The 13,288-nt window shown below is 35.8% G+C and overlaps 1 protein-coding gene and 1 long non-coding RNA gene across 3 annotated transcripts in view; one reads left to right on the top strand and one right to left on the bottom strand.

The window, feature by feature from the left end:
• Nucleotides 1-1,116: 1,116 nt before the first annotated feature.
• On the top strand, nucleotides 1,117-10,126 carry LOC139945309 (uncharacterized). The gene is made up of 3 exons (XR_011787070.1): nucleotides 1,117-1,272; nucleotides 2,209-2,443; nucleotides 9,979-10,126. It is a non-coding gene; the product is annotated as an uncharacterized lncRNA (long non-coding RNA).
• LOC139945308 (uncharacterized) overlaps nucleotides 8,691-13,288 on the bottom strand; it is a 32,852-nt gene continuing 28,254 nt past the window's right edge. The window contains exons 7-8 of one of the 2 annotated variants that reach the window (XM_071942656.1): nucleotides 12,786-12,868; nucleotides 8,691-10,077 (exon numbers count right to left, since the gene is read on the bottom strand). In XM_071942656.1, the coding sequence (XP_071798757.1) occupies nucleotides 12,794-12,868 (75 nt within the window). In that variant the 3' untranslated portion in view covers nucleotides 8,691-10,077; nucleotides 12,786-12,793. Of the gene's footprint in view, nucleotides 10,078-12,775; nucleotides 12,869-13,288 lie in introns of both variants that reach the window. The other variant, XM_071942657.1, reaches the window with a different exon arrangement.

Consider the following 13,288-nt stretch of genomic DNA (forward strand, 5'->3'; position numbering starts at 1 on the left):
GTATATTTTGTGTATGATAAAGTGCTTAATTTGAAGCCAAAAAGTCAATCAACCAATCAATCAATCAGTAAAAATAAGGAAATTTATAAAGTTTCAAAATCAAAAGTTTGCTCTAAGGCGCTGATGTAATGGCACAAACAGAAGAACCATCATTGACACACCTACTGGGACAGTTGAAGTATGCAGTGATGTGGTATCTCTGACTTTTCTGGAAGCTTGTTCCAGATTCTGGGTCTGTTTACCGAAAATAATCTATCGGCAAAAGAGACACAGTGGTTAGGCTCAAAAAGTGTGGAGAAACAGGAGGTTGGTGATGGAAGTCGTCCCTTTTGAGAACTTACTTAGACCATGTCCGTGATGTAGGCGGGAGCTTGTTTCCAGAGTTTTCCTTTAAAGGCACTGGACACTATTGGTAATTATTCAAAATAATTATTAGAATAAAACCTGACTTGGGAACGAGTAATGGAGAGCCGTTGTGAGAAACGGCTTCCTCTGAAGTAACGTATAGTTTTCGAGAAAGAAGTAATTTTCCACTAAAATATTTGATCTTGATTTCGAGACGTAATACTTAGATTTTGAGGTCTCGAAATCAAGCATCTGAAAGCACGCAACTTCGTGTGACAAGGGTGTCTTTTCTTTCATTAATATCTCGCAACTTTGACGACCGGTTGAGCTCAAACTTTCACAGGTTTGTTATTTTATGCATTATGAGATATACACCAAGTGAGAAGACTGCTCTTTGACAATTACCAATAGTGTATCATAGTTTAGTCTTCACTTGAGAGCATGCAGGTTGCGAATACAGCAAATTCACTGTCGTTCCTGTTGAACTCGTGGTTTGTATTTTGATCATTCTGTTGCATGTTGTAGGTAGGCCTTTATGCATTAAGTGTAAATAATGTTCAGGTATTAGATTTTTCTTCAGCAAAACATAAACGTTACGCAAAACCAAATGTTTAGGATTGCTCAGGGTCATATATCGGCTGTTGGTTTACCTGTTAAGGGATTCACTATTGCAAATTTTCCCGAACAATGATATCAGCCAAGTTCCCGTACAAAGGTCATAAAAAACTACTACCTGATAAAACAAACAAACGCCATTATATACATGGACAGTACCTAGGTATGGTGGTTGTTCTTGGCAAACTTCAATTCGCTACAAAATGTACTACACAGAAACTATAGTTTAGTTTTGTCCGCGAAAAAGTGATATGGTTTGATGTCTTTGACCGACAGTAAGAATGCACAAGTTCAACTGAGATAGATTGATTGGTAAGAAAAATCCTACATCACGTTTTGTTCTTATTCCTCCATGCTTCAGGCCAGTCACATGTGTATTGTACATTCCCGTGCGCATAGATTATACTGCAATGATCTGATCCGTGTGGTATATTGTTTATAAGGATGGTATATAGAGGAACACATAACAATAGTTTCAAGAAATATTGTCGCTCATTGGCTTACTTTTAAAAAGTGCCGTTTTTAAAACAGCTGAAGTTTTAAATTGTGTTTCCTTTAATTGTGTTTCCTTTTGCATATTATTATGCCCCTAATAATAATTTAAAAAAATCAAACTTTATTTACGCGCACCAGTGATGAAGAGCAAAATATTTTATGTCCGTATATAAAAGTGATCTCGGGGGACAATAGTAGGCCCACGGCTCCCTGAAAAGTACACGAATCTGGCCGAACCCCGCGGCGGGAGAGGTTTGAGGTAAAGTGTAACCTCTGTGAGGCTGAACAAATTCTCGCGTGGCGGCGGCACGTAAGTCTCGGAGTCCCATGTTCAAATCCCGCTTTAGTCATTTTGCTTTTGTCATCTCAAAATTATTTAAAGTCTACCCTGTTTTAACACTACTTAAAAACTCGTCCAAGATCACATTATTTACATACAACTTACATGGTGACAGTAGAAAACACCCCTTTAAAATATTTCTGTTTGAAATATCATGTTTGATGGGAAATAAATCAAACTATCGCTCTTTTAAATCATTGTAATGCAAAATGTGTAATCGGGTGTTTTTTTCCCCACATGATTTTCTCGTGACCGAGGTGGCTGATTGATCTCAAACTTCTACAGGTTTGTCAGTGTATGTTTAGGTGGATTACATAAAGTGCTTATAGGCCTAATATGTACTATCAACTGTTTGTTCAAGACCAATTCTGTAATGTCCCATTGTAGTTTTTTACTTGTTATCTTTTTGGAAGGTGCCCGGCACGCCACCATGGACAGCAAAAACAAAACAGATCTCCTTGTACCGGATTGGTTCTGCGGTGGTAATTCCTCACTTTGGGAGGACGACACAGATCTCCAACATGTCTGTCATATTGACGGGCTTAACTCCATTCTTCAGGCGCTGTTCTTTATCGTATTTTTCTTGGTTCTTCTTCTCCTGAAATGTTGTTCACATCGTCAAAAATGGGTTACGGGATATTTACAAAGGTAAGTATTAATCGATAGAATGATGATACATTGTGTAGATTTGTTCTAACTAGGTAGAGAACTCCTTCCTGAGACCACAGCTCCATGTTGAGAAGAATCAATTGAATCTTATTCCTTACGCACACAGCAGTACTGTCGCAGAGTAGATCGCGGAAGTGGTTTTAGGAACTGGACAGAAGTCCCCTACATACAAGCGTATTGTCACTACCAACGAAGACTGTTCGCCAGTCCGTGGCTTTCTGGACCGTCAATACTGGAGTAACAATTGTTACATTTGGAACTGGAACTCTTGGGCGGGGGTTGTTCTTCTATGAGGAAGGCCCTGGGTTCTTTTGTGGCTGATAAGGTTAATTAATAATTAAAGGTAATTTAAGACTAGTCTTACCTCGAGTTCAGACAAGTTGCTGTCCCAACTTAGGACCAGCTGTTACTAAGTTTTTGTATTCCCAAGAAAGTTAGGATTATTTGTGAAATCAACCAAGGTCATGGTGGTGAGTCATCTAGTTTCGGGACTGTTGTTACTTGAACAACTTGCCTTAAATTTTGCTAATTGTTAAGTGAGTGGGGGTTGCTCTTAAAGACATAAAAGAAAGGAGAGTTGGCATTGATGGGGTGAATAAGACCAAGGTCATGGTGGTGACTGTGAGTCATATTTATCTCGTTTTATGGACTGTAACTTGAGTTGCAGGTGAGATTTACAAGTGAGATTTGGACTTGTAACTTTCATGGGGATTGCTTAGAAAATTGATTAAGAGGAGATTGTTGGAGTGAGTGTCAAATGTCAAGGTCATGGTGGTGAGACGTAACTTAGGGGTTGTTCTTAGAGAAAAGAAAGTTGGAATCGTTTTGGAGGTGAATATGGTAAAAGTTCAAGGTCATGGTGGTGAGTCAAACTATCTGGTTTCCAGACTGTAACTTGAGTTACAATGTCATTTTGGACAAATGTTTGCAACTTGGATCAAGGGGGTTGTTCTAAAATAAGGGACATTTGAGATTATTTTGGGGTGAGTAAGGCCAGGGTCATGGTGGTGAGTCATCTTCCAGACTGTAATTTGAGTTAGAAGTGATATACAAACTTGTTTCTTGGATGGGGATTACTTAGAGAAAAGAAAATTTGGGAATTATCGGGGATTGATGGAAGGTCAAAAGTTCAATGTCACACTGGTGAGTTATACTTTAAGTGTTTCTGCTTTGTAACTTCAGTTAAAGGTAAAATTTTTTACATCGCTGTTATTTTGAATTGCAGAGTGAGTTCTTGGTGCTAAATGCAGGGATGTTATTTCTGTTTAACCTCCTGCCCCCCCCCCCCCAAAAAAAAAACTATTATTTTAGTTGATTTAATTATAAAAGATCATTTTTGAGAAATCATCAAATTTAAAAGATCAAATTTAAAAGATCAAATTCATAAGAAAATGAAGATAAAACCATAAGCCTACACCATTCCAGATTATAGAGCAGGGCTTTCTAAAACCAAAGATAATGCATGTAATTTGTAAGCATGCAGGCTTCGCACTCGGGAGATTTTGCGCTTGCAAGCTTTCAGTCGCTTTTCACTCATAGTTCATGAATGGTATCACTCATCATTTGTAATCAGTTAATCATTTTTTGTGACATTGGTTTTACCTGCTAGATACAGAAATGTGGAGTTCACACGCTCTTTTTCACACTTTACATTATAGTTTGGACAGTCGACGTAATCTAGTCTTTGTCCAAGACGTTATCTCAAACTCAAACTCAAGCTTTACTTCTTGAATTCTGTCAAGTTTAGACTGCCAATTAATAATGTAGCGATTGCTGTTTTTTGTTAAAGGTTTTTTGTAAGAAAATAAAATGTGTATGCTGCTTTTGCAAGGTTGCTGATAAACAGTTTGTTGTTTTCACTTACGAGTTAGTAGGTCTATCTGTTTGCCATGTTGATACCATTTGTTTGCCATTTTGAACATGCATATTTAAATATGCCACACATAAAAGTCAGGATCAGGCAAAATACTCAAAGTTTATGAAAGACCTTTAGTAAACAATGTTTTTTAATAAAAAGTAAAATAAAATGAAGAAGATGAAGATTCAACATGCATCTTAGGCATGGTAGCATGCACCCCAAGCAATATCATCGATTGTGCTTGCTTGGCCAAACTACAGCCGCCATCTTGAAAAGTAATGGGAGATAAATACTCTCGCCCTTTTGAAATGTCCTCTTAAACTCTACAATAGACATGTACAACAGAAATGAAGATAATTTTGCGAAATGGCAACAATTGTACTATCATGCCCCACCATCTTGATAGCAAAGGTCCCTTGCTTAGTTTAAGCATGGTTGCGAAATTGCACCTCGTGTGCAAGGCAGCAATGTTTATGCTGTCTGTAAAAGGACGTATATTTTTTCACTGGGGGACCTTGGTCAACCCAAACGTGTGCCGTCCTTTCACAATGTGAAATTTGCAGTAATTGTGCATTTAGTAAAATCACAACCATGCTTTAACTGAGCAAGGGTCCCCTGCTAAATTGCTGTCGTATGAAAAGGGGATCCGTCCTTCTGATTAAAGCCCGCATTCCGCGTCTTAAGCAACTGGTCGAAGCCTATACGACCAAATATGCCATTTAGAAGTTGGCCCCTTGTGCTGAGTTTCATGCTTTTAACATTTCCAACATCTGCGATCCAATTCAGTCTGTTTTTACTACAAGAACATACAAGAAGTGTTACAATTACAACAAATCTATTACAAATTAAAGGTACTGCATGGACACTATTGATAATTTCTCAAAATAATTGTTATTACTATTATAACTTACTCGGTAACGAGCAATGGCGAGCCGTTAATAGTTTAAAACATTGTGAGAAACGGCTCCGTGAAGTGACGTAATTTTTGAGAAAGAAGTCATTTCTCACTAAAATATTTCAATTGAATTCGAGAGACCTAAATCAAGCATCTGTATAAGCACTCAACTTAAGCGGCAAGGGTGTTTTTTTTTTCCATTATTCTATCGCCCAATATTGAGCTAAAATTTTCACGGGTTAGTTATTTATGCATTTGTTGTGACACACCAACTGAGAAGACTGGACTTTTACAATTACCCAAGGTGTCCAGTGCTTTTAAGTAAAATAAAATAAAATAAGATAAAACAGTAATATATTCCTTTGTTCCGATTCCTGTTACCTAATCCAGTTCCACAATTCAGTTCGTGTTTTCCTCTATTTGATGTATGAAAATTACAGCAAATCTTTAGTAAATGTGATTAAAATAAAGTAATATCTTATCCCACATTATTTGCTTTCCCCATCAGACAATTAAACTCCCACATCATAAGGTTACTTACTATTGGTTTATACAAGAATTAGACAATTAGTACATCAAAAATATTCTGCGACACTTTAATCAAAGATAGTACATCTCTTTAAAGAAAATGAACCTTTTGTTATCGTTTTGATATTCAGGCATGCAACTTTGCTTTCTAGGTCCAGTACACAAAACTTGGTTTTTCAGTATTCTATAGGTTTTCCCGGTCAATTTCGAAAAATGAGCAGCCAATTTAACCACCAAGCTATTCTATTTCGCGCAAAATCGAATGCTACTCAAGTTTTGCTATACGATTTCGTTTTGGGATTAGCCAAATGTATTGTTGCGTCATTCGAATTAACAAAATAATCATTCAATTTAATTCATCAAAGCAACATTCAAATTCGCAGACGCTTCTTGAGGCGTGTGTGTCACGAAAAAGAATGACGCTACGCTAAATTGAACAGAGTGCTAAAGGAATTTAACTCGACCCAAAACGAAATTGAATGGCCGAATTCTGAATTTGAAACGCAGTAACAACTGGAGAGGCAAAACAGCTTTAATTTGAACGCATGAAAATAAAATTGACTGTTCATTTGCCGAATTTGACCGAGAAAACCTATATAATAAAAAAAACAAAAGAACATGAAATCGGCTGATGGTCATCTAAAAACAATTAATACAACGACGTTTCCAAGCCCAACCATGTTCCAGGTGAGATTTTAAATACATTTGTTAACAAACAAACCCTAATCTACAAATGAATTAATTTTTCATCAAAATGAAAATTTACAAACAATTGAAACACGCTCATTACAAACCATGGAACAAGTTTCATTACGTACATACCAACCCAATTATATTACACCTCATTTTTTTCCGTCTGATTTCATAATCAATGATGTATAAAACACAAACTTGATTTTTTAGACGAAAAAAAAGTAAACCAATCAAAATATTTAATAATGCAATACTCATAATGAAATGTTTTTTATGTTTAAATCCACACTTTGAACATTTTTCAGATTGTTAACATTTTGCTTGATACTCTTTGAATTAAACAATTAGCAAAACATGAAGTAGAATTATATTCGTTGATTAGACCCTTCCCATGAAATATGTTAATTGCACATAGCGCATGCGCACTAACATTTTGGTTGGCAAAATGAGGGAACATCGCGCTGTTTTGTACACGGCTAATGGGTGCGTCACGCAGACGCGATTGCGCGTCTGCTTAGTGCACAACTCTATTGCGTTTGCCAACCAATGGGGTCTGTACGCATGCGTGAATGTAATTAGCATATTTCATGGGAAGGGTCCATTATTAAGACCAAACACAACATTTACCATTAACAGCATATTTAAATCTTAAACCGTCACTGCCGGTCAAACCACAACACATACTAAAAAAGTTGAACAAATCTGCCCTCCTTTAATACACTTTGGTGAAACCGAAAAAAGGGAACCATTACTGCTTGTGTGTTTCCCAAATCAATATGCAGTGATAAAGTTCTCATATAACATTATGTCCCGACACAACTAAAGCGTATATCTTATGTAAAAATCATCCCAAGTAACTTTAGTGTTCACGAATACACAAGTGTGCCGTCCAATCATCATGCTTATCACATTATATACAAAATCATTATGTTTCCCAAAAGAAATAAAGCATATGTTACAGTCCATCCAAGGAACTTTTGATATTTAAAAGTTACATACAGGAGTGTGCCATCCTGTTATCACTGCTGGGTCACAGTATATAAAAAATCATGTAGTGATACAGCCTTTATAACATAACGTGTCCCGATAATGATACAACCCTCCCTAATAACTTTAGTGTTACAACAACCCCCCCCCCCCCACCAAAAAAAAGGTGCCATCCAATCATGTGTTTGTCCCAACACACTATCACAGTATACAGAATCATTAAAGTGATACAGTCTGCATAACAAATTGTGTCCCAACACAATAAGAGCATGTTATAATCCTCAAAAGTAACTTTAGTGTTATCCCACATTATTTGCTTTCCCCAACAGACAATTAAACTCCCACATCAAAAGGTTACTTACTATTGGTTTATACAAGAAGTAGACAATCAGTACATCAACAATATTCTGCGACACTTTAACCAAAGATAGAACATCACTTTAAAGAAAATGAACCTTCCTTGTTATCGTTTTGATATGCAGGCATGCAACTTTGCTTTCTAGGTCCAGTACACAAAAAACTTTGTTGAGTGTTTTTCAGTATTCTATCAAACTAAGAAAAGAAAAAAAACATGAAATCGAATGATGATCATCTAAAAACAATTAATACAACGACGTTTCCAAGCCCAACCATGTTCCAGGTGAGTTTTGAAATACATTTGTTAACAAACAAACCCTAATCTACAAATGAATTAATTTTTCATCAAAATGAAAATTTACAAATAATTGAAACACGCTCATTACAAACCATGGAACAAGTTTCATTACGTACATACCAACCCAATTATATTACACCCCTTTTTTCCCGTCTGATTTCATAATCAATGATGTATAAAACACAAACTTGATTTTTTAGAGAAAAAAAGTCAAACCAAATCAATATGCAGTGATAAAGTTCTCATATAACATACTTTGTCCCGACACAACTAAAGCGTATATCTTATGTAAAAATCATCCCAAGTAACTTTAGTGTTCACGAATACACAAGTTTGCCGTCCAATCATCATGCTTGTCACATTATATACAAAATCATTATGTTTCCCAAAAGAAATAAAGCATATGTTACAGTCCATCCAAGGAACTTTTGATATTTAAAAGTTACATGCAGGAGTGTGCCATCCTGTTATCACTGCTGGGTCACAGTATATAAAAAACCATGTAGTGATACAGCCTTTATAACATAACGTGTCCCGATAATGATACAACCCTCCCTAATAACTTTAGTGTTACAACCCCCCCCCCCCCCCACCCCCAAAAAGTGCCATCCAATCATGTGTTTGTCCCTACACACTATCACAGTATGCTCTTAGTAATCATTTAGTGTAAGAAAACACTTATGCTGATAAAAAAATACAACATCCAACAAGCAATTTGGTGTGTACAAAATCACATGGCAGGTACATGTATAAAAAAAAACCTACAGATTTTTAAAAATAATTTACACTTCATGCCTCATAAATTGAGAAAGTCCCAAGGAATATGGTACTCCAATTTGTAATATAAATAAATTACCGATTTGGCATGTCATACATACACACGTTTTCTGTATTATCATGGAATCAATAATGGCTATTAGCTCTTGGGTGTGCCTATCAAATATTTACAGATATGAAAACAGTAGGCCTATACGCCTTATTGTATCGTGTTTGTCCCAACATATACTATAAATTACCCCGATACACGGTATCTTTTATCACTTTTTGTTTCTCCCAAAACACATCAAATTACAGAGAATCATATCAGTCCTTGTTATCCCAATGTGAACACTACATTTTTAAAACATGTTGGTTATAGTATGCTATTATACAGAAAAACATCCCATTAATAGACATGAATACTACGTTATTTAAACAAATCCAAGCATATCCCTATTCAGCACTTGGGCCTTTCCTGACACACTTAGGCCTAAAGTACTATGCTAGCCACCCCCACCCCACAAAAGCTAAGAATGATTCTCAAGTCAACTCTTGAATACTACATTATAATATACACAGCAAAGTACGTTACATCTCATGTGCCAGCAATTGAAAGTGTCTCTTTAATAGAGAAGTCTATATGTCATCACAGTCAGTACAATGACCATAGTCTAAGCACACTGGCAAGTACACACTTTATATGAAAACTAATACACCATAATGGCTATTTTTCAACTGGGCTTATCAAAAATCATTTAACATTCATAATTATACACAAAACACCCTAATGGTGGTCTGCGCTTATCAAAACTCACAGTTCATATACTAACAAATAAACAAAACATATGTCAATCACTGTCAGGTATAATTAAAGTCAAAGCTCACAAAAGTATAATGTTATCAAAGTCATTGATTTGTCCAACATAATAAGAAAAAAAAACATCATCTAATAATTATTATATCCACATTGCCAAAAAGGCCTGTCATTAATCTCACAGAGGGCTTTGTACAATGTGTATCAACTATTTACAGTGTACCTGTATAACAAAGGGTACTACTTTTCAGATTTGGCAAGTAATCTATATACAATGTATCAACTGAGACTTTAATTAATTTATCAGTATTCCTTATATTTACAGAAGCTCGAGGTGTGACGAAACAGTTTTCCTCATAGAGAACTAGCATCAGTCTGGTCATCTGTTGGCAAAGAGAGTACTCTTTGTGTCCGCCAGGTCAGGCTGCAAGAAAGAATTAGCATAACTGATCTGCATACAGCTCCTAACTAAAAAAAAACAAAAACAGGCGAAAGTACAAACATTTGTGTTTATTTCTTGGCTTGTGGGAATGACTAAGAGCTAATTAAGTGACTCGAGGGAAACGTACGAACTTTTTATGAAGTGCATTTCTTCATGGAAAAGGGACATTTCAGCCTATGTATGCAGGGCCGACTGAACAGATCAGACAATGTTTCCATACCATGGAAACGTTGTCTGAAATGTCCCGTTTCCATGAAGAAATGCAGAAGTACGTCCATTTACTTCCAATCACTTAAATAGTTCTTCATCATCCCACAAGCCAAGAAATAAACACAAATGTTTTGAACTACTCGTCTGATTTTTTTTTTTTTTTAATTAGGAGCTGTCTGCAGATCAGTTATGCTAATTCTCACAAAGAGGTAAAGACGAACAATGTGTTAATACGATTTAAGTAAATGCTTCAGGATTAAGCGACTTATGTTATCCCCCAGAAGGTGGAAATCTTTCATGTAGTTTCATGGTTAGAAATCCAAATAAATTACAATGTGTGTATAATTATTACTTTAAAGGGAATGTAACGTTTCGTAACCACTTTTAAAATGAATGTAAATAAAACTTTGAGAAAAGCCTACAGCAGCTTCCGGTAGTATAAAGCAATTTGAGAAACATTTCACTTATAAGTAATGTTGTTATGTAAACAGATAAAAATATTTATGCCAGATGAAGCTTTAGTATTTGGCAAATGGGTAAAACGATTTTTCATCATGCGAGGCCAACATTTTGATATAATAAGGGGTGTCATGACATGACACATTTATTGTTTTCGTATGCCATGTGTGAAGTTCATTGTTACTGTGTGCCTTGAGTTCAAGACTAGTAGCCACTTCTACACACTAGTTCGTAAAGTTTCAACGTTAAAGTTTTACTCTCCAGATTTCCATATTTTGATCAAGTTTATTGCCATTTTCAGGTATGTACATCTTTATTTATCTATTGTAAGATTATTTCAGGACTTGGCAGGTTCGGTCTATGGGTTTGCTATACTCCTTAATATTCTTTTTAGATACGTTTTAGATCGGTTGTTGTAAATTAATCATCCGTAGGCCTACAGTATACTGCACATGTGTATGCATTCACAATAACAGCGGGAAGCCTGCCTGCGCCATGTTTTTAGGGTTGCGCTGGTCTTGCGTATAGCCGTAGGAATTGCCCTCTTTAGTTCTCATTATCGCTGGTGGTTTAAACTGTTAGGAGATTAGGATTTATCTGCGATATGTTCAAGTGTTCACTAATATCCATGTTGGTTGATTCATGTTGGTGTATTTTGATTACGTGGCGATTGTTACAACGCACTACTTTTTGTTGTAATTGGTTGTAAGTTGATATAGTAGTGCTACGGTCATTCAGTGTCGCGGATTGATATGTATCTGTGAAACTTGGCGAGTCGCCGCAAGTCGTTTTAGTGGGGCGGCATAACACAAAATCTAACAACAATTGTGCATTTTGTGATAAAAGCAAGATATTTGGTATATATGTAATTTAATGTGTAACAAAAATATTTGGATATTGGGCCATTTCAATTTTTGCTCCTAGCGGCTTAAAATGGCCGCCAAAAATCACTTTTCGCTCGACATCAAAAGCAAAACCTTCTAAATGTGAGCTTCTATGAGGCTACTAAACACGTTTTACAGATACGTTTTACTTCCAAAATGGCCGCCATGTACCATTAATCATAAATGTGTAAGTTCCCATAATTGCTTATAAAACCCTTTAAAATAATCAACGATACTACATGGAGAAGTTCTTTTATAATATTCAGAGGTATAAACAATTATTAGTAGTATGACCCAGGTTTATTTAACAAACTGGCTATTTTATTTATATTGTGGCAGCCACTATTCAAAATGGTCATTAACTACACGTTTCCCCCTGTTATGGATCTGCCCAGTAACAACATGAAAGCTGACACACACTTTTACTTCTGATTTGGATCTGCCTGGTAACAGCGGCCACTGCATACACTAAAATAGATCACGTCCAGGTCAAGTTTTATGTATTACATATAAGTAATACATGTACATTGTATAACAATTGTGATACATTTACAGCAATTCTACTTGTGAAATCAGGGCATACAGCAGCTTACTGTACATGTATGTGTATGTGTATTTGTAAAGGATGTGTTTTTGCCTTTATGTTTATTTCTTGCTAGACATTAATTGTTGTGCTTATACATGATTTCTTTATGTTTGTTCTTGTTTCAGGAAATCACACACACACAGTTAACAACTATAATGTAAAAATAGTCAAAGGAGCTTGATTAAAGCAGTTGAACAGTTTAAATTGCAACAACGTGGTAAAACTTTACGATCTGTCACATAAGGGGTTCTTTCACTTTTGTCCCTGTGACTTCAGTTACTGACTTACCTGTATTATTTTACAGATTTTGCATGTCATAAATCTATGTTAATTTTAGAAGGTTTGTTCAACAACCAATGCTGCACATGGGTTTACAAAATAACCTGATTATTTATTTATCTTCCCACAGATTCAGTTTGCATTTTTCCTATTCTGATGTGATACTAAATGCAGATGAACATTATTCAATAAAGTGAACACCTTAATTTTATGTAATATCGTTTGAAACTATTTAACTTCTTTAAAGTTGAAATATACTCACTATAACTTACTTATGTCTTCAGTATAGGCTAAGCGCATGTGCCCCTTTCTTTGATGTGGTTTTGCGTTTCATCTTGATGGGCTTTTCTTTTTCCTTTTTGATGAAATTGGTGTAAAAAGAATATCTTGTGAAAAAAAATTACCTAGCAATAACTGCACAATAAATACTCACTCGTAAAATGATGACAGCAGGAATTTGTCGCGTCAGTGAAACAATGTCATTTGTTATACCTCGGTTACAATTATAAAGTTTTATCGATGGAGAAACTATCACTTGATGTACTGTACAGTGCTAGTGCGGAGGGCAGCATGAGTTTTGTAAACATTTTTTTGTGTACAATACCTTGATCGTTTTCATCGTTGGTTGATATCAAACACTTTGTACAAAACAGCCACGAGTTCGAGGGAACATTAAAGCATTGTTTCTTATTTGAACAACTGGTAGTCTGCTTATTAGTTTATATACTCCGTCAACAGATCTTTGAGAAGATGAATACTTACGTCACCAAGGTAT

Source organism: Asterias amurensis, chromosome 12 (assembly GCF_032118995.1).
Source record: "Asterias amurensis chromosome 12, ASM3211899v1".
Classification (NCBI taxonomy): domain Eukaryota; kingdom Metazoa; phylum Echinodermata; class Asteroidea; order Forcipulatida; family Asteriidae; genus Asterias; species Asterias amurensis.